The 21,822-nt window shown below is 39.7% G+C and overlaps 2 protein-coding genes and 2 long non-coding RNA genes across 5 annotated transcripts; 3 read left to right on the forward strand and 1 right to left on the reverse strand.

Annotated features, from left to right (window-relative positions):
- The first annotated feature begins 73 nt into the window (after nt 1-73).
- Nucleotides 74-10,804, forward strand: LOC136447266 (NF-kappa-B inhibitor zeta-like). 2 transcript variants are annotated; one of them, XM_066445996.1, is made up of 8 exons: nt 74-389; nt 3,066-4,347; nt 4,744-4,852; nt 5,215-5,425; nt 5,906-6,108; nt 6,460-6,639; nt 6,889-6,990; nt 7,446-10,804. In XM_066445996.1, exons 1-8 carry the CDS (start codon nt 233-235, stop codon nt 7,485-7,487), a joined length of 2,286 nt encoding a protein of 761 aa, XP_066302093.1. In that variant the 5' UTR covers nt 74-232; the 3' UTR covers nt 7,488-10,804. The 2 variants fall into 2 exon arrangements, with proteins under 2 accessions (XP_066302093.1, XP_066302094.1); XM_066445997.1 differs by lacking the exon at nt 74-389 and adding an exon at nt 2,675-2,800.
- On the forward strand, nt 10,678-14,921 carry LOC136447269 (glutathione peroxidase 2-like). Its single transcript, XM_066446002.1, has 3 exons — nt 10,678-10,803; nt 12,138-12,377; nt 13,295-14,921. The coding sequence occupies exons 2-3, from the start codon at nt 12,150-12,152 to the stop codon at nt 13,640-13,642; spliced, it is 576 nt and encodes a 191-aa protein (XP_066302099.1). The 5' UTR covers nt 10,678-10,803; nt 12,138-12,149; the 3' UTR covers nt 13,643-14,921.
- Nucleotides 14,922-15,648: 727 nt separating this feature from the next.
- LOC136447272 (uncharacterized) lies at nt 15,649-17,642 on the forward strand. Its single transcript, XR_010757697.1, has 2 exons — nt 15,649-16,364; nt 17,105-17,642. It is a non-coding gene; the product is annotated as an uncharacterized lncRNA (long non-coding RNA).
- Nucleotides 17,524-20,210, reverse strand: LOC136447271 (uncharacterized). The gene is made up of 2 exons (XR_010757696.1): nt 19,503-20,210; nt 17,524-18,857 (listed from the first exon to the last, which is right to left on the reverse strand). It is a non-coding gene; the product is annotated as an uncharacterized lncRNA (long non-coding RNA).
- Between the last annotated feature and the right edge of the window lie 1,612 nt (nt 20,211-21,822).

A 21,822-nucleotide genomic window follows, 5' to 3' on the forward strand; every position in this document is an offset into this window, starting at 1 on the left:
ACTTTCAGCATGGTATGACCTGATGATGTCACCCAGAGTTTTTGATCACGCCCTTCAATCGACCAATCAGCTTGCAGGATCTCGGGTTCGATGCAAAGGTAAATTTTGGGGATTTTTCTGGTCTCATTTCCTCCTCAGCAATCCTCCCTTGTACCGAGAAGGAAATCTCGGACAAGCCAACAGTTTCTAAAAAGTCTTAGTTTAACGTTTTTAGTAGAAGATCTGACAGATAATGTTATCCTGGGACGTCGTCGCAGACGACAGCGGGGTCGACTCACCCGGGTCGTCCCTCGGGTCGCCCACCCGCCACAGAAGCGCCATGAGCCGCGAAGACTCAGCGCCCAGCTCGCCTGGCTCCCCCGGATCCTGTGGACCAAGTTCTCCGCCAGGTTTGTTCAGAATTTGTCCCTTATCTAGTCCCTAACATGCAGAAGTAGCGTTAGTTAAGATTTTGGTGAAGAAACCTGAAGACGAGTCAAGAAAATGCCATGTCCTCGTGCTGTAGAGTGGCCCCGGCCCCGTGGTGCGCAGGAGGAGACACACCTTTCTTCCCCTTCCGTTTTCATAATCACGACCGCTACATCACTTATCTGAACCATGAACTTTTTAAACCAACAATCGCGGTTTAAAACGTTCCATCCACTCACTTCTCATCAGTTCAGTTTGATTTTGTCTTATCAAAGATATCCATGTGTGAAAATACTCCTGAAAGGACAGGTACTATTTATGTGACCTGGAGTGATGGACAGTCCACTCTACACCTGATTGCCAGTCTTTGTAAAAAAAATATATTGTAAATTTTCCCATTATTTCGATGACTTTGTAACAGTTGTCGATTGAGATGTTTTGATTCCATCTGTTCCCGAAATTTGCTGGAGAATTGCTTTTTTTAAAAAGCAGAAGCAGAAGTTTTGGTCACATGTCAAGTTACCTTCAGGCAGGTGTGTGACGTCACACCTGTCCATTGGTGGGAACACTTAAGAGGTGTTTCAATCTCACAAATCGTGCTGGACTTTTTCATAGTTTTGGGGTAGGCTAGTTTGCTGTGAGTGTGTGGCATACTTAGTAACAGTTTGGCCCAGAATCAAGAGGTTCTTGGTTCATTCCCCTGACATGCCCAAATGTTGTGCTCTTGAGGAAGGCACTTAACACGAATGTCCTAAAGTGAAATGAGATGAAAATTAGTTACCCAGCTTCGGTTTTGGACGTCCCTCGAATAGGTTGTTAAATAAACACAAAGTGACAAGGCTTCAAATTCAGTACTATCATGGTGGCATCTTTCAAATTTCAATGGCAAAACAGTCACGTTATGACATAAAATGTTTTTTTTTTCAATGTAACTACACTGTAAAATGATGTATATAACATAACATGTTCCCATAACAAGACTAAAATGACGTATATACATGTTCCCATAGTCTGTATAACGCAAACTCCAGCTGTCCGGGGGTTTCTCTCCCCTCCCCGCGAGGTTGCGAGGTGGTTACAGGGCCGCGAGCGGTCACAAGAGGCTTGATTGAATTCAGGCTACATGTTCCCATAACAAGGCTCCAATTGTAAAGCAAAATCAAATAGTTCAGCCATACTTGAACCTTTCTGAAGATCAACTGCTACAGAGCAGTGGCACTGTGCAAAAATATAATGAAACGTTAAGCAAATAACAACTGTCTGATGTCTGCTTTTTGTTACAAATCATCCATTTTGGAACCGGTTTGTCCACATGTCAATTAACAGGTCAATCACCTGTCCTACCTGCATCTGTTCATGTTAATTGCATTAACCTGCATATGAAAATTTGGGCATATGGTATTACCTTTCAGAAGTTGGATGATTTGATTTAACTTTCATATAAATTACTTAAGATATTCAGATATTTATTTATTTGTACAGATGTTTACTTTATCTTTGAGGACAAGTACAACTAGTGAAGGCTAAAAATAACTGAGGAGGTCAGACCAGTCAGATACAATTCACGTCATTAGGATGCCACTGTAACATGCCATGGCACATAGGTTGATGCATGATCAGATCAGTGTAAAACAACAATCCTTCGTTGTTACCTTTATCTCATACATATTCAACAGATGTGACGTAATTTCAGAGATATTATGGATATCTACAACATTCCATGTATTTGTCTTTGATTTTTGAAGAAAGTTAGGAACTAGCAGAGTAGGAAAAAATGGTTTCATTAAAAATTAATGATCTTTGACCTTGAAAATTCAGTGTTGAAATCGTTCAAATGTTAGCCATAACATCAAAGTCTGTGAAACTCTTGTTGAACTAACATTACAATAGACAACTTAAGCTAATATCAGGCCTAGGCCATTGCATCAGACTGTAGAAATGCTTCGTCTCAACTTTCAGGTGAGACTTTGTACTTTTGCCTCATTTGCATATGAAAAGAAAGGGGAACAACATGCTGAAACCAAATAGAGATGACCTCGGGTCACATGCCTTTCTGTTTTCGCCGTTTGGCTCGGTCACGACACATAGACACAAAGTAAATAGACGCATTGGTATAAGGAGCCACTCCTTTACAATGAACCACGGGTAGGTTACCATAGCCACACATACGTAAGTAGGTCACGTGCAAGGTTGAACAACAGGATTCAGTTCCTCAACTTAAGAAGAAATGACGTAAGAAAAGTGCGTCTTTTTCCTGGTAGTTACCATGTCGTCAGAACCTGGTGGTTACCATGTCGTCAGAACCTAAATTTAACTATATCTTGCACAGATCTAATACCACTGTGTTATGAGGCACAATTTCACCGTTTGCATTGTGGAACAAAGTCAGGATGTAAGTGTGACTGCAGCATAAGCAGATCTCGATATTTGCAATAGTATTTCTTCACCTACGAGATCATGAACTATCCTTTCTTGATGGGGAAAAACACAGGCTTTTACGTTATGTGTAACAGGCTGGGCATTTGCATGACTTGCAGTAAACAGGCTGGAAAACAACCTGTAGGATACTGACTAGCTTGCATGGGACATAGTCAAATGCTGTTCCATGTGTCGTTATCATATTAGTGTGTAATGAGAATCACAATTCTTTCCTCTAGATATGAAGATCCCTACTGAACGTCAGGTGATCCTAAACAGCAGGGGCAAGGCAAGGAACACTGTGAAAAAAATGATAGAAAATGGAAACCACCCGTACCTGAACCAAGGAAGTCCACAAAACGGCAAGCAAGGGAGCCCAAAAAGTTACTCCAGTCAGGGAAGCCCACCAAACTTCGTCTACTTGGGATCTTCACAGGGTCCTGTGGTGGTCAACACCTACAGTTTGGCCCATCAGATGCCTCCAATGAACACCACCTCCAGTGCTTGGCCTGAGATAGGTGGGTCATTGCCAAGTAGCACTGAGTTATCGTCCTGGCCACAAGCACCCATGTCTAACAAGGTGATGCTTCCATCTCCATCATTCGGCTCTTCGTGTGTGAGCAGTAACACTGCAGGACACCAGTCCCCGCAAGTTGCTGTGGTCAATCCCTTGGAGCCTTCCACTGTGAATGACAGTGGGGCAGTAGATATGATCCTGGCCATGATGAGTGACAATTACCCAGCACCAAACTCTGATATAGCCAAACCAGAAGACGTGAAGCCGGATATTGTCAACAGTGCCTGGCCGCAGATGGAAGCCAAGACTCAAGGCAACAGTGTCTTTGACAACGTCGAAAGATTCGACAGTGCAGATTCAGGCTATACTTCTATCCGAAGTGGTGGCGAAGGGGGAAATAGCACTGAGGCACGGAACATCCAGATGCTGTTTGACGCAGACGTCCCATGCAACCAGCAGGGAACAAGCCCAGCCAACTGGAGCCCTCCCCAGAGTCTAACAACAGCTCAACCCAGCGTTACCCAACCCAGCGGCACGGTCTCCCCTCCGAAGACGTTCAGTTCCAAGAACGGCATGTCCATTGGCACCATGCAGGAAGTTACACAAGCAAACACCCAGCAGACCTCAACCACAACACTCCCTTCGTACAGCTTACCACCGTACGTCCCTCAGCTAGAACCAGTGCCTACCTACTACGGGATGTCAGATCTAGACTTGCGTGCTCCAAAAGGACCCCCGACCACAACGTACGTTCCACCAGGACAGAGGCAACAGCAACGGACGCACATCAGGCCGTCACAGTTGGGTGTCACAAGCCTGATGCCGCCACCTTGCAACATCCAAAATCAGTCTTTTACTAACATGCAGCCCTACAGTAACAGTCCTTTCAGTCAGCCACGTCCGACAAGCCACAGGTCCACAGAGCGAAGCCTGCCATTGGCTCGGCAGATCTCTCAAGAAATTAACAAGGGCGAGTTGTTACATCAGGACGACGATGGAGACACGTAAGTTCCAGCCGCTTCTTTGTTAAACGTTCTACAAAATTGTATATAAAAAAGTGATTCCTTTTTTGATGGACTATGAAGCCCAAAGCAGCAGTTTGCACATGGTTAATATACTAGTACATGTACTGTCTTCACACTATGCCTGATGATTAATAATTGATTTTTTACTGAAGGACTCATGTCTGAACTAGCTAAACAGCCACACATACTATGTGACATAGCATGTTTTGTAAGTAAGTCATAGTTACTAATGACCATTAAGAAGGAAAGGCTAAAATTGCAGGCTCAAAATTGACGTAGACACCAGCCAAACAGATGATAAGACGACTACTGTATGTAGTACTACTGGTTACCATGTTGGTAATGTTGGGTTTGTATGTATTCTTGATGCCACAGGTACCTGACAATTGTGGTGATGCAGGGAAACTGTGATGTGGTCCAGGCTGTGGCAGAGCAGATGGTCAAACTTGATCTCAGTCTTGACGTCCCAGAGAAATCTGGCAAGGTTGGTATTGCTGTTCCAATTCCTGCACTCATGTTACATGACATGTACATCTCGTTACCTCTGTTGTACAGAAATCTCTAGGTTTGTATTCTGTTCTGGAAGTTTCTACACATGCCACAAAGGATATGCAAAATTGTGTGGTACTACTAGTAGAAGGAAGAGGGTAGCTTGAGTTTCAATTTCTGAATTTCTTTTGATTTGTACTGGCCACAGTCTTGATGTTAGAAAAACATCAGTTGCCCAAATTTGCATCTAAAAATCTAGAACTAAGATATAAACATGTACATTGTATATAAACAGCCAAAAATTTGCTTTGCTTGTTTTCATGGAGAAGTCATTCTTGTTGTTTGGTTGTATACCAGACTGCCCTGATGCTGGCGGTAATGGAGGAGAGGTGGGATATGGTGTACTGCCTGGTTTGTCTGGGGGCAGACGTGAACAAACAGGACAAGGAGGGTCGTACCGCGCTCCACTTCATCGCTGAGAACGGGGCCATAGAAGTGCTGCACTATCTCAACACTGCATGCAAGGAACTACACAAGGACATCAACATGGACTGCAAGAACTACCAAGGTAAAGTTTTTTCTGCAGTTAGAGAGAAAACTTACTAGCTAAACCTACTAGCCTGAGTACCAACCTCCGTAGTGACCGCTGGCTCAAAAGAATTCGCTTGCTAACCGTGGTACTACGGAGGTTGGTACTCAGGCTATAAACTTACTGCCTAGTTACGTTGATGAAGGTTAGTCATCCAGGTAATAAGATATGCAAAAAAACAGTTTCCCAAGCAACAGGATATGATTTGGGAAATGGTCATTTTTAGTCTGCACCAAATGTCGTCTACAATCATCCCCAGTTGCTTGAGAACTGTTTTTACTGACTAGTTTTCCTCAGTCAACATGAAGTGTGAAATGTAGGATACCCAGGGAAGGAACCTCTCTTCTTTAATGTGTAAGAACTGGTTTTCCTATCAAGCTAAAGTTTCTTATTCCTGTATGTTACTTTGTTAGTTGCTTGGATTTTTCAGTCTCTAATGTTTTGAATTTCTCTCCACAGGCCTAACAGCCCTGCACTGTGCACTGATGGAGAGCGGTCACTGCCAGGGCCAGCTGAAACAGCTGCCCAGGGCCCAGTCCATCACGAACGTCCCTGGTACTTTTATGGAGAGTCGAGAGAAGCAAGTCCTGAGGGCCAAACAGCAGAAACTGCAACAGGTGGTGAAGACCATGTTGGAAATGGGGGCCTCTCCAAGCTGCCAGGTTAGTATAATAATAGTCAGGTCCGTTTTCTGTACTGTACAATGCTAGAATTGGTAGTCTACAGATTTTAACATCCAAATATCAATATGAAAGGCATAGCTCACATAATCTTGTTTTCATGAACTTAATTTTGTATTGCACACAGTTATATGAAGGGTCCACACATGCTAATAAGTATGGCCTGAAATGTCAAATTCTTTGAAACTTTTTTGTACAAAGTTACAAAATTACTGCCTATGTGTTGAAAAGTGAAGCATTTAAAAAAAACAGGGTATTATAGAGTAAGATAAACACATGTAGGTCTTTGATAAAGAATGAAGTAACCGAGATTCCTGTTCTTGTGTGACTCAGGATGGGAAAAGTGGCCGTACAGGACTGCACCATGCTGTGCAGAGCTGCAGTACGGAGCTGGTTGAGCTGCTGCTGGCAGACTACGAGTACGCCAAAAGTCGACACAAGTTTGTCAACCAGACCACATACAACGGGAACACAGCACTGCACGCTGCTGTAGGGCTGCAGGACGACAACAGGGTGAGTTCTTATCACAGTACTGGTCATTAACATTGATTTGAAACCTAGTAACTTAAATTCACACAAAAAAACAATACTTTGGAAGGGAAAAAATGGAAAAAAGAATCCAGTATTTGCTTCTGTTTACCAAAAATTATTAGTCTTGTGATTCTGAATCTTCTCTGAACATGTTACTGTAAAGGCCTCATACTTAAGAAGGTTAACAGTTTGTGTCTTAGGTGTCTTGCTCAAGTGTGTGTTTTTCTACAGGCTGATATTGTGAGACTGCTTACAAAAAATGGAGCAGACCAGAGCGTAAGGAACGATGAGAATGACAGGGCCATCGACCTGGCCAAGAAGGAGGATACTGCAGTAGGTTTCTTTTATCGTTTATTTCAAGTCAAGTCAAGGCCTTTATTTTCCTTCGAAATGCTTTGGCCCACACTTTACAATGTGACACAAAGGTGTATGGTCTGTACTTCTGTAAGAACAGATTGAGATAAACATGTTAATATGCTTTTTGCTTTACTTTGGTTGGGCCAAATGCAGTCTTTTGTCGGCAGGTTTTATCACAATATCATAGTCATATATTATGTATTACTGTAATCTAGTGAACACAGGAAAAAGTCAAAATAAAAGGCTGTTCTGTATTAAAGTTGATGACAACAGTTGAAAGTTTTTTTTGCAAAGTAAAACAGAATGGTCAAACATTCCTTTTCAAATATTAGTAGAATGTGTTCATCATTAAATTTGCATATAGAAATAAGACTTTTGTTTCTGGTTATCTTTTTCATTGTAAGTAACTATTCTGTTACATCCTTTTACAGGTCCGCAGCATCCTTGGGGGTGGTAGAAAGTTCCGCAAATGAACAACTCACTCGGGCATCTTGGGTGGTGTCCCAGGCAGCTAGCAGTAAACATCTTTGGGATAAGAGCATTCATCTGGCATTGTATGAAGGTTGAGTGTGTGAAGCCAGCACCTTAGAAATGGGTGGAAGTGTACATGTAGACTTTGCAAGGCAGAATGATTTTGCCAAGTGCATAATATATCTTGCACTTAGCAAAAGTATTCTACGTTGAAAAGTGTATGAGATGTTTGACTAAGAAGACACTCTTAGTCAATAAGTGGATATTTTGTGTAATGTTGACATTACAACAGAATGTCACAACATTAATTCAAGAAATGTGCAGATATTGTGGGTAAGGAATAATCAGTACAATGAAACAATGGATCATTCGCAAAATCACAACAATGATCTGGTCCATTCAAGGAACAAGGAAACTAAAAATTTTATTTTCATTGTTTTGTCCCACAACAAAGGGATTCAGGGACTTGCACTATCAATTATTCTAAACAATAATTATAAGCTGGGAATATTTTGGCCATTTGTTGCCTCACATTGCGTTGGGTAACCCTATTTCACATTTCTAAAAGAAATCTTTTCCAAAGACATGAAACATTGTTCCTTGCCTGCAATGAAGCGAAATGTTAAAGTTCATATTGAACGTTTGTACATCAAAGCCATCCACATATCCATTGTGGATGGCTGTCCAGGTCTTTGCACTAATGTTACAGCCCTGATCTTAATCTGTGGCTTGTGCTTGGTGATCTTTGTGTAGCCCCTGCAGTCAAACTAACATTTTTTTTTTTCAATCATTTTTGTCCTTTTGATTTATCGAAAATGCTATCAAAACACCAATATTGTCACAACAAGTATACATGAAAATCTTTCCTCAAACTTAAAACATCATTCAGCCGCGTCAGTGTCCACTGACAAATGCCCTGACATTTTCAGCTGTAATGCATAGACCTGGACTTATTTGGCCCCTATGGTGGCCTCTAATGATCAGTAAACGCAACAAACTGTATAAGAAAAGTTATCATCCCGATTCTGCCTTTGGAGTTTTGCCTGTTCTCAACTGTAAAGCAGAGCAGTAGCATCATTTTGATGTATGAAGTACGACAAAAGTGGTTTGACTTTAAAAGTCCCTTTCTATGGTCCTTGAGATCATGGAATGTACTAATACTTTCCATAGTGTTGCCACACTTGCTGTAACAATGCTGTTTACGTATGCTGGAGTGGATTTGTCTAGATAATGTCAAAGACTGATCTGTGTTGGATGAGTAAAATGGTGCCTTAGTTTGTGAATGTATCAGTATCAGGGCTAAACTCTTTGGTAAAGTGACCAAGTTGTAGTTCATCTGGTATATTTTATCAGCGATGCAGACAATGAGAAAATATATATCATGCATTTAGGGGTGAACATATTAAGACAGATAAGAAGTATAGTATGGTTTGATCTGTAAGTTTTGGTTATGCAGTGCCTTTGTGTTTCAGAGCTATGCTCTTTGAGGAAGTAAGGAAGTTACACTTCACTAAGCATATGAACATGTTATATCTGTAAATAAAGAGTAAGAAAAAAACTTATGCGAAGAAAGCCAGGATAACAACTTATGCAGACTTCTTTAACACCAGATATATTGTAAACTTCACATGATGTATAATAACGCGATGTGTGTGTGTGTGTGTGTGTTTTATTGTGAGGTACCTTATTGTTTAGTTAGATTGATCATTAATCTGAAATATTCAGAGGTTATAAAGTAAAAGACACTGCGAGTTAGATAACTATGTACAATTTGTAAACAGGCAGGTAAATGTTTGTGATTTAGTTTTGTGCAAACTTTAATTTGTGGTGATTTTCTACAAAGTACAAAGTTTAGAAAAGTGAAGAGCAAAATTTTAAAAACGATATTGTGATACATAGTTGAAATAGACAGGCTGGTATCCTGAATATATAAAAATTCTACTTGATCAATCTTCCAAAAAGTAAAACAGGCTTGACTTATGGCAAATGTCATTTGAAATGTGCTATCTTGTAGCAGTGCCTCTTTTCCTTTGGACATTTTTAGATACATTCTGTGTGCTGTTTTAGAATACAACCTCTTATTTTTCATAGGGATTAAGAAATTTTGCAAGTGCTTAGCTATACTCACATCTGTAAATGTCTCTGAGAAGGTCTATGTAGCAAATATTTCAAGCAAGTAAGTGTTTGATTTAATCAGCATTGTGTAAGGTGTGCTGCACTCCAGAGTCTGTTGTATTAATCAAGTTTTCATTCAAGAAATGCTAGTACAATTATTAGGTTTTAATCAGAGGTGTAACTAGTGATTTTTAAGTAAACACTTTTCTCTTTTTAATGTGTTAGTGCTAATTTGGTTGCTTTTTTGTGGTGTTTAAAATAAAAGTTTTCTGTGAGCATTCTTGATGTCTTCTCATTTACTTTAGTTCTATCTGATAAATTGACAGGTTCCTACCTTAAAATAGTTTCATACTTACCATAACTTCTCAGCGTAACTAGAAATACTCACTGCTGTAAGTTATGTAGAATTAGAAATCTGTTGCCCCAAGTAGGTTAACCTCCTTGCCTTGGTTGCCCCAAGTACACTAAAAGTAAAGTACTTTTGTTACTAAGGTATGCAAAGGACTAGCAACAAAAAATAAGATGTGAATTAAAAACCATAATTCTTACACCAATGTACCCTGTGTCTGTGTTTCACAATTGCAGCAGCATGAAAGAATTGCAAATTCGAAAATTCGAAAGGACATAGCAAGGATGAATCGGTAGCCAGGATAGCAAGTGATGGCTTTGTTAACATATCCCCAAACATGGCACCATTGCGTCAGTGATGATGTATGCATTATCAAGGAAAGCCTACACACTGCAGGTATATACAAGACAAGGACTTTGGTCAGCATCTTAGAAATACGACCTGCGGAGCTTTGCACCGGTTTCTATTAATCATTTATTCCAAAGCTGATGCGATCAGTGAGTTGTGGGCGTATTGGCCTGTACCCTAAAGTTATGGAACATTTAAGATCATTTAAGCAGAACTTATTGTTTCTTCAGCTAGTCTACTTCCAATGTCCACCCATCATTCAACAATGATGCAGAGAATTTTCTCCTCCTGAAATGTTTAACAGTTGAACTTGAAACTCCTCACTTTGTTTACTCGCAATGTAATCTGGGAAGTGGGCGGGGCTAAGAGGTCATCAGCTGACCCGATCTTACGATTTATAATTCTGCGGGTGGAGCCGCATTTCTGTGCCAGGCGCTGATTTGTACGTGCTGTAAAGTCGGAAAAGGCGGGCTGATAAGCGGTGTGAGGGGGACATCTCGGTCCAGGTAACCACCAACTTAAGTCAATGTCGTCAAGATGAAATAGTTCGGTATTCTGAGTGATTGGTTTAGACTTGTTGCACATGTTTACTAGCTTCCGTCTGGGAAATTAGGGCGCACATGTGCATGGTTCTCTGGTACCTTCTAGACTCTAGAGATCTCTAGAGCCTTATCTTTTTGCTGTGTCATTGTTACAGCTTACTGGCGCAGGTATCTTGCTGCTACACTAGCTGTACGTTACTTAGTTCTTAGGTAACCTGTAACCTCGGAATCTCCAAGCAGATGTTGGGAAATCCTTAATGTTTTCTGAGTGCTAAAACGATGTGTGACTGACAGAGAAACCTCATCATAGGAAATGTAGCATCTGCTTGGAGTTGGAGATAAATCGCCACGGTCGATCAAAGGTAATCCCCCATTAAGGTACTTAAGCTGTCCCGTGGGACATGTGGTTTTCTCCCTAGACCTCAAGAAGCCCATTCTAAACCCATTTGTCATCCTTGTAAACTTTATACCTCACTAATAAAGCACCCATCAATTGAGCCAGTCACAAATGGATGAGTTTACATATGGGATCATACAATAATATCATAATGTCATCCAGACTCAGAGGTATTTGCTGGGTCCATAAACGAGGCATTTGTAAATGCAATAAACTATTTCTATATAATTTGGGGTAACGTTATAATTCTAGTTGAAAACCCTCCAGCTTGCTAATCTCTCACAGTGGTTTTGTGATGTTGATAGACAGTCTCCTGTTATTGTCTATTTTCAAAGACAGTTGTTTCTTTAGATGGCCAGCTTGCTCTTAATAATTGAAATCGCTTTGTTCTACCAAGATGTCACCTAGGATTTAGCTGTAATTTTCAACACAATGGAGAAGTGGGACTTGTAGTTGTAGTAGTCCTTGACAAGGACTCACAAAGTGCTGTTCAGTCAAAAATTTGCGCACTTTTCATTTATGTTGAAAAAGGGTATTCTCTATCAGGGTCTTGCTACAATTTTCTAGCCAGGTATCCAAACCTATTATAGCTGCTGCCGAGTCTCTTCTGTCCTCTCTGCAAATAGGTCTGGCCATGGTTGCTTGGCAACCGTTTGACCACTAAGTCACTAAGTAGCCGGCTATTAAATATTCAGCTCTTAGCTGATCGGGTGACCTTTAGAAAAAATTGCGAAGAGAACAGCAGCTTTATACTATAGGTTTGGATACCAGGCTAGAAAATTGTGGCAAAATTCTGATTTAGAATGATTTCTTCCAACACAGATAAACTTTCAGGCTGATTAAATTTACATTTTGTCAATAAGTAGTTTTACAGTGTTTCATTTTTTTACCCCTGCTGCAGGAAGAATAAAACATGGCGGCAGCAAATGCAGTCAAGTCGTTTTTCGAGCTCTCGGCGAAGGCGCTGTCAGGAGAGACGGTGAACTTCAGTCGGTACCAGGGGAAGGTCGTTCTGGTGGAGAATGTGGCGTCGCTCTGAGGCACGACGGTGCGGGACTTCACCCAGTTGAACGAGCTGTCTGCCATGTTTGGGGACAAGCTCGCGATCCTGGGGTTTCCCTGCAACCAGTTCGGGCATCAGGTCAGTTCATAAACTGCTGTAAATGCAGAAATTTTCGCGGTGGTTTTAGGTTTGCGGTTTTCGCGGCGAATGTTTCACTGCGAACATTTTCATCCAATACTGTAGCAGTATGTGACTTTAGCACTACCGCAAACTTAAAACCACCATGAACACTTCATTTTCGCCTTTGCGCCAAATAAAAACCATATGAACTTTAATGCATCTACAGTACCCAGTATTTTCAGCATACCACCCAACTGATGTCTTAACCTCTGAAGCACACTGAAGTAGCCATCTGGCACCCCATTCTCTATTAGTTACAGAGTTAGGCAGCCGTCAGAATGTTGATTTTATCCATTCCACACCCAACAAACCTCAATCAGTTACAGTTTAATCCTTTTGTTAGGTAATAAAGACCTTTGCTACACTCAGACACGGTTTGTGGGCTTCACAAATCATCAACTACAACTTTCACTGAGATATCTCACAGATGTATGCTGATGAGAACGCACAAAGAGCAGCAATCCTCACTGAACAAAGTTGCTATTTTGTGGTCATATTCTGTTTTGCAACCTAAAGTTAGTGTGACCATTTGTCATAAATGGTCTGACAAAGTGCACCAATTAACTTTTAGCATTTTTTGGTTGCTAGTTTGCCCCTGTTCCATACAGCTATGACATTGAATACCAGTCAGCTGAGCTCAAATAGCAAAATGTATCATTATGCCAAACTCCTTTTTAGTGTTTAATCAATTGTGTAGGTGGAAGGAGAGGGTTGGGCTCCGTCTTCGAACACTGCACCCTAGACACAGTAACAAGCTAACAACCCACCGCCCCTGTGGCCTCAAAAGGCTATGAGGACAATGATCTGTAATATGTAGGAACAAAATACACATGTCAATTGTGAACAAGACTGTTACATGGAATCTTTTTTTCCAGGAAAATGCCACCAATGAGGAAATCCTGAACTCCCTGAAGTATGTCCGACCTGGGAACGGTTACGAGCCCAAGTTCGACATGTTCTCCAAGGTCCAAGTCAACGGGTCCGACTCTCACCCCGTCTTCGCCTACCTGCGCGAGAAGCTGCCCATCCCTGCCGACTCCGAGAACGCGTTCCTCATCATGAATGATCCGAAATGCGTCATCTGGAGTCCAGTCACACGTACAGACGTCGCCTGGAACTTCGAGAAGTTCCTGATTGGTCCAGACGGGCAGCCAATCAAGCGATTCAGCCGCTACTACCCAACCATCGACATCAAGAAGGATATAGAAGGGCTGCTGAAGTAGGCTAGCCAATGGGACGGCTCCTACCTGATTTGCTTTGGAAGGCAGTTACATGTACCTTGTTTAGCAACATTGTATCTTTACTTGATGTGCATATTTAGAAATATTTCAGATCTTCTTACAACAACTGTCTAAACAAGAACAACCACTATTTGTCGAATGTAGTTCAAGAGACATGTTTCATGTTTCAAGATCCTTTCTAGACAACATTTTGGAAGCCAAAACATATATTCAAATTGTGTCAGTTTCATCTCACAAAGGCAGTCTTACATGACTCATGGTTTACATTTTACTGTGCCGTGAAGGCCAGTGTTCTTGCAGTATTAGTCTTGCAGATGGACTGAATGTAGTTTCATTATGTAGATTCTCAAGTTTTAGTGAACATAGACATTCCATTAGATTAAGAGAGTCTAGATGTTTGGTAAGTATAAAAACAAAATCATGCACAAGCTCCGTATAGGAACAATAAGCAGGTGCAACACACAGGTAGTGATATTTTTATATATGCACAGCATATCAGTAGAAGCAGTATTTTGAGGTACAATACATTGAAACAATCTTGTAAATCAAGCACAACATCTTTGCCAACGTTGTGGCAGCGCCGACCAATCACGCTCATGAAGGCTCAGCTGTAAAGCGTCAGCTGGCTGAGCTGGAACAATTTCTGTAACGGGTCGGCTTCTTGCTACTGCGCCGTCAAAGATGGCTGCCCTCCATTGTCATAACTACACTTTGTACTTGTGTGTTCATTTATTCCAGGTTTTGGTATAGGAAAGAGAGTAGTGTTGTTTGTTTGTTTGTAACTCTTTAATGACCAAATTTACATATTTACACTTAACCATATTCTAATTTTGAAAAGTACTGCACTTCCCCAATGATTGAATAATATTTGGAACAAGAGCCATGACATTGTGTAATTTAAGACAATCCTAACTGAAAGGCAATAATTTCAACTTCAGAATATCAATAGTGTTAGATATCTTACTTCAAACATGTTTAACACCCAGAATCACGGAGAGCTGAAGTTGGAAAATCAGTCACAGAATGATTCGAAGGATTTGAAGGATTTGTTGCAGTGTGTCAAAGATGTTTTTCTTAGCATTTCAGCATTTCTTATCATCTTTATGCTTCTTTATATGTAATCCACAGATGTGATCTTTGTGATTTTCAGAGAAGTATTTTGTATTAACAGAACTACAAATTTCTATATTAAAACTAGTTTTGTCACTCCAACATGATTAGGTCTTTTGAAGACAGAATAAATGTCACGAGTCACTTTGTTCATCTCTTGTTGTGGCTTTGTTTCAAGATAAATGATACATCGTACATCAAGAAAGGTACTTGATGGGAAGCGTCTTGAAGGTAAGAGAAATAGAGGAAGATCAAGACTGACATGGGACATGGTATTCTAGTTTGGGGAAAGACAATTACATGGGATAATGGACGCCTGAAAAGAAGGTGTGCAAAACTGTATGGATGGTGAAAAAGGACGGCTCGACTTGCCACGAAAGGAAGCACCGTATGAAGTGGTTATGTTGGATAAAATCTGAATTGGAGTTTATTATGTTCAATTGTCTGAAAACCAATCTTATTATCAAATTTGCCACATGCACAAATGTTACATTTTCGGTGCCGTTTTGTTTAGAAAACACGTTGGAATTGTGAATTGATCTTTTTGGTATGTTGGTTGGCGTCAAAACAAAGAACAAGTTCGATAATTTACTAGCAGCTTTCTACAGTATTGCAACTGCAGAACGTTGATGGATTAAATTTAATCACTTAATTAACACAATCAATAAGAAAATATTCTAATGCCCCAGTGTTTACGGTTTTGATAGTAGGCTGGAATCTTACATGATAGTACATAACGTTGTATATATATCTTAGGTCACTGTATATATCTTAGGTCGCATGAATATTTTCATCTCCGAGCAGTTTCTATTTTACAGGTGTCAGAGTGAGGTGTTGAATGTAAAGTGGATATCGATGTGACCATTTCATTGTTTCAAAATTACGAAGCAGAAACACTGTCACAAAAATCGTATATATGTTTTTAAAAAGGGACATGTTTTTTTTATAAGGGGGCAAATTAAATCCACATATGTTTTGAAAATAGGGCCGTTTTTTTAAAGGGGGCAAATTAAATCCACATATGTTTTGAAAATGGCACATGTTTTTAAAAAGGGGGCAAATTAAATCCACATATGTTTTGAAAATGGCACATGTTTTTAAAAAGGGGGCAAATTAAATCCACATATGTTTTGAAAATAGGACATGGTTTTTCTTATATGGGTCATATCTTTTAAAACAATATGCATCTTAAAAATAACCAAAATGAGAATATGAGACGAAAAAAAACATACACCATTTTCATTTTGTACCGTGTATAAGTTTATTCCCCAATCCAGGAAACCCACCGGTTTGCAAAGTGGTGCTTTCAAAATGGTCTATCGTTTCCGATTTACCCCCCATTTTGATAGTGGTGCTTTCCAGTTACGCCGATTTCAAAGTGGTCGATTTCAAAGTGGTCGATTTCAAAGTGGTCGATTTCAAAGTGGTCGATTTCAAACTCCAAACGGAAATGAAATGACGTAAGTCGGAAATGACGTAAGTCGACGCTCATCGCCAGAGAAGCCACCAAGTATCGGTGATCGCTGTTTACGTCCTTGTTTTCACCGTCTTGTACGCGTTTTCTGATCAGCTACGTGTCCCCAGGATATACCAGGTTTGTGTTGACTTTTTCACGTTGTAATAATTTTAGAGTTGCATGTTTAATCGGTACTTTATAGAATGTAAATCGTCATGCAGCCGTATCGTTTGGAAGATTACAAAACTACGCAAATTGTTTCGGACTTTCCTTAATCATTGATCGATTCGGTGATTACAAGGGATGCTTGGGCTCGACTGTGACGAAATTCAGACTATATAAAGTCTTGTTTGTTTCATAAATACATGTATGATTAAATTCGACTGGAAATGCGTGTTTTGTAATGACGCCAGATGGGGGAGGGGGGCATGAACTCGTACGAATACATGTTCACCACGCGTATACACCACCATTTGTTACTAGTAATAATGTTTTATCTGTGTGCATGTGCTTACATAATGGACACATCTAGACCTTCTGGTGAAACGGTGTTGCTTTCCAGGATAGTTGGCCATTCTTACGGGAAACTTCAAACATATACAAAGAAGAATGGTAGAAAGGTTGAGCCTCGTATGTGTATGCCTTGTTGCTGTGATGTATTATGTTATAATATTTGTGTGTATGATCTAAGGATAACAGTATGGCTATTTCTTGAGAGAAAAGAATTGTGTAATGAACGTGGCAAACATGAACACATGCTACATAATTTGATCCCAGTTTGCACATGAAAACATTTCGATTTAGTTACATTTTATTTATTCATCAGCTTTCACTGTTGCTCGTCAATATATGTGTATATTTTTTTTGTTCTTTGCTAGTTTTATGGACGCCAGCAATAAAGTGGCTGGGCCATATCTGCGAGTCAAGGACTGGAGTCAGATGCCACTAAGAACTGTTGACTCGGAGCGAAATTCTACAAGTCTGTGGAGCAGCTTCAACCTTCCATGGACATGTTAACTGTTTTTGTGTAACTGAAGACATTCAAATTTTTCAATGCAATTTCAGTAGGTGTATACATGATAGTGAACACTGTAACTAGTATAAGTATAAAGGTATGTACCATACATTTGGTGTTCGGAACTTCCCCCTCCAACCCCTGCGTTTGACTTCAGTAGTTCTTTCTAGGATGTGTTGACTACTGTATTTTGACAAGATAACACAAATATATTTCCTTCAATTTTAGCCTCACATCATTGCCTTGTCTAAGATTCAACTTTAGGCATGTAAGAAACCATGGTTTTCTTATATAAGTAAGGTTTTTATTGCACAAGAAAAATACTATTAGTGTTGTAGCCTTTTGCGTAGAATATGTTAACTATTATAGTGTAATTATTATTAAAAATCCATTTCCTGCAACTTCATGCCTCAGTCCGACTGATATGAGACACATGGGAAATCCCCCAAGTTCTTCTTACATATTGATGATAACTTTTACTCTACTAGTACATTGCATTGCACAGTACATTGAAGGTACAGCAGCATTCTTCACAAAGCACAATCTTCATCTTCAATGGGAATGGAAAATACACTCCAAGGTCTATTCATATACTACAATGATGGATCTACATGTACAGTCTGTCACAAACTGAAAGTGACCAAAGCGTACATGTATATTGAAACACAAAGTGGTGAAATTTTGAATAAGAATAATTATAATAAGAATAGGTAAGAAAGGAACGTGAGGAGAAACCCTTGCCATCTGACAAATGATGAATATTGAACAATCTACAAAATGTACAATCTGCATGTGATTTTTTTTCCCGTCAATTAGGACATACAGACCATGCTTGTCCGTACAGTAAAAATACATGAGAACCTCTACACAACATCCCACTACATGTATTAGTACATAATTAGATCAAGTTCAGAGAACACACACAGAGATCACACCTTTATCATTTACTCATGATTCATTCAACATCACTGGTCGGAATAAGTATGATACAGGCAACAAAGGACATTCTAGGCTACACCATCATGCTCATATTTTCTAAACAATGACATCATCTGCATAGATACAACTAGATTGAAGAATCATAGCTTCTTATAAAGAGACTGAGTGTTGTGAAACATTACATGAAATGGATCAATTTTCATTTACATGTACTAGCTATTCATTCAATTCATTTACCCTGAGGAATCCAACACTTACAAAATATTCTACAATCATTTGCAAATACAAAAATTTTGTTCACATCAAACTTAATTATCTACAATATTATAAAGCACCAGGTATATCAGGTACGCATATTAAATAAGAACACATACTTCGATGTGCTTACAGATACTTGTATCCAGCAGGGATGAAAATCAACATGTTTTCATTGCTTCAGAAAGCACTAAACTGTCAATGTGTGTTGTTTCAAATACATTATAATTTATATACATATCCTTGGTTCAACCGTTGGTTGAAAGACTTTGACACATGCATGTGCATATGCATGACATTCATCCTTGTGTAGACAGCATGATGCATCAACAGCTACATTGTATGGTCATAGCACTCATAGGTGCTGTGTATATGCAGCAAGGGCTGGGAAAATCCCTACAGTGCCGATCCTCTGGAGCATACTATTAGTAAGAAACAATGAAAATGCGTTCAAATGGACATAACAACAATTCCCAGTGGCAACAAGGTAAGTTATTCAAAATGTCTAAAAAACTATGAATAATACGTGGTAAATTTACACGCTATGCATATTTTTACAAACCTGAGAAAAACATGCCAGCCAGCAAGGACAAGTAATTTTAATCTTCGTCTGGAATCTGGATAGATATTCCTTTCAAACTAATGCACGATCATACAAATTTATACTCGCTAAGGTCTCTTAACAAACAGAATAAGAAACACAAATTTATTTTTGTGGCTTCCTGGGTTCGTATCAGACTACAAAAATCGTGTCCGAACTTGCACATGGTTGCGCCGGCCGTTCGCCCCCCTCCCCATTCCCCTCACTGACTACGGAGCAAAACTATCGCAAGTTTGTACATTTTAACAATTCATATCAACGAAAATTGAACCACATATCATATCATTGATCGTCTCAAGTTGTTAGAACGTAAAGTGAAGAGTTCCTGGATAGCTAGCTCGGCACGCAATTTGCGTAGTTTTGTAATCTTCCAAACGATACGGCTGCATGACGATTTACATTCTATAAAGTACCGATTAAACATGCAACTCTAAAATTATTACAACGTGAAAAAGTCAACACAAACCTGGTATATCCTGGGGACACGTAGCTGATCAGAAAACGCGTACAAGACGGTGAAAACAAGGACGTAAACAGCGATCACCGATACTTGGTGGCTTCTCTGGCGATGAGCGTCGACTTACGTCATTTCCGACTTACGTCATTTCATTTCCGTTTGGAGTTTGAAATCGACCACTTTGAAATCGACCACTTTGAAATCGACCACTTTGAAATCGACCACTTTGAAATCGGCGTAACTGGAAAGCACCACTATCAAAATGGGGGGTAAATCGGAAACGATAGACCATTTTGAAAGCACCACTTTGCAAAACGGTGGGTTTCCTGGATTGGGGAATAAACTTATACACGGTACAAAATGAAAATGGTGTATGTTTTTTTTTCGTCTCATATTCTCATTTTGGTTATTTTTAAGATGCATATTGTTTTAAAAGATATGACCCATAAGAAAAACCATGTCCTATTTTCAAAACATATGTGGATTTAATTTGCCCCCTTTTTAAAAACATGTGCCATTTTCAAAACATATGTGGATTTAATTTGCCCCCTTTTTAAAAACATGTGCCATTTTCAAAACATATGTGGATTTAATTTGCCCCCTTTAAAAAACGGCCCTATTTTCAAAACATATGTGGATTTAATTTGCCCCCTTATAAAAAAAACATGTCCCTTTTTAAAAACATATATACGATTTTTGTGACAGTGTTTCTGCTTCGTAAACAGTTGTTAAAGATAAACGTATGATGTCCAAACATATCATTTACCTACTCGTTACGTACTAGTAGCGATGTGTACATGGATATACAGTGTAGGTGGCGCTTTGATGGACGGCCACGGTGTTTCAAAGGTTGACTGCGCAACGCCTAAAAACCATCCTTCAAATGTTTTAAAAGAATCAAAGGTAATTCTAAATGTGTGAAAAGACGCCTGAACCTATTTGAGAAAGTATCCACATTCTTTAAGCCTAACATCTTGCATATTTTCATATTTTACAAGTCGGAACTTCATACCCCATCAGAGCCTAATCTGCAGTACCGCTCCGGGCCGTCACCAGAAAAGACGACCGTCAAATTGCCAAATTTCTGTCTTTTTGGGAATGGGGAAATCACCAAAGGCTCGCAAAGGGGTTTGAATTCTCGAGACTTATTTGACTTTGTTTTCAACGATGAGACCATCTTAAATCGAGAATATCAATTATATCTAACTTCTAAGACACGTGCATTTCACAAACAAAACAATGGAATATGTCGCTCAGTTATTTTCCATCGCATTCCAGTAGACGTTGTCGAGTGTACGTACATTTCCTATACTTGTCAGGTACGAGAGGTCTAATCTAACGTTACCACGTCCAAATGATTTTCATTCTATTTTGTGAATCTATAATTAAGAAGATGTTGAAGAAATACAGCGGTGTTTCTGTCTGTTTGTCGATCAATAGCTAGATCCAATTTTCCTTTGGATATCTATGTAAGGTGTGTTGATTACTCATGGTGCAATACAAGCTTGAGCTGCCAGGGGAGCCGCTTGCCTTTTGTCCCACGATTAAAGAAATATCAATCATAAATGATTTATTGTTCACTATGTTTTGTGGGTTTGATGGTTTTCAAAACCTACATAAACTGTTATGTCGTCAGACACATACTAATAGTTGTGGATCTGGGTGGTCCAGTATCCTACCATTTAGTGTCAACATGATTAAACCTCCTTGGTGTCAAGCACAAAACTTAGTATGTAGAAGTTTATGACGCCCTTCCGTCCATCTATTCAGATCGTTTAACAAAATAACACAAAACAAAACGAAACGAAAACAAATTTTACAGGTCGTACAAACTGATCGAAGCCATCACAGGCCAGAGAATCTCCACTACCAGTCCATGATCCTGAGGTACTCCTGTTCTGCCACGGCAACACCCGACATTACTCAGCCACGGGAAGATCCTGCGCACCTTTGGGACCTTTGGCTGTCTATGGAAAAGCATAGAATTCAAACAAAACAGAGCAATCACCAATTTATCCAAGTAAATCGATAAAACCATACTTCATTGAATACCTACCTTGCAATAGCGACATCTAATGCTAGTGATATGGACAAACACTGCAGTGCCTGGTACATGCAATTTGAATGTGAACCACTAGAGGCCACTATTGCATGGTCTAATTTTCTTTCTATGGTTGCAACATTTAGTATTCAGACAAACGATAAAAAATAAATTTGTCAACTGGATAAAGAATACCTCTTATTCTGCAACTGGATGAAGGAAGTCTCTAAGCCAGATTTCAGACTGTAGCCATTGCAAAATCACTTACAAATCTCTGGAATCAAGTAA

This window comes from Branchiostoma lanceolatum, chromosome 13, assembly GCF_035083965.1.
Source record: "Branchiostoma lanceolatum isolate klBraLanc5 chromosome 13, klBraLanc5.hap2, whole genome shotgun sequence".
Taxonomy (NCBI): Eukaryota; Metazoa; Chordata; class Leptocardii; order Amphioxiformes; family Branchiostomatidae; genus Branchiostoma; species Branchiostoma lanceolatum.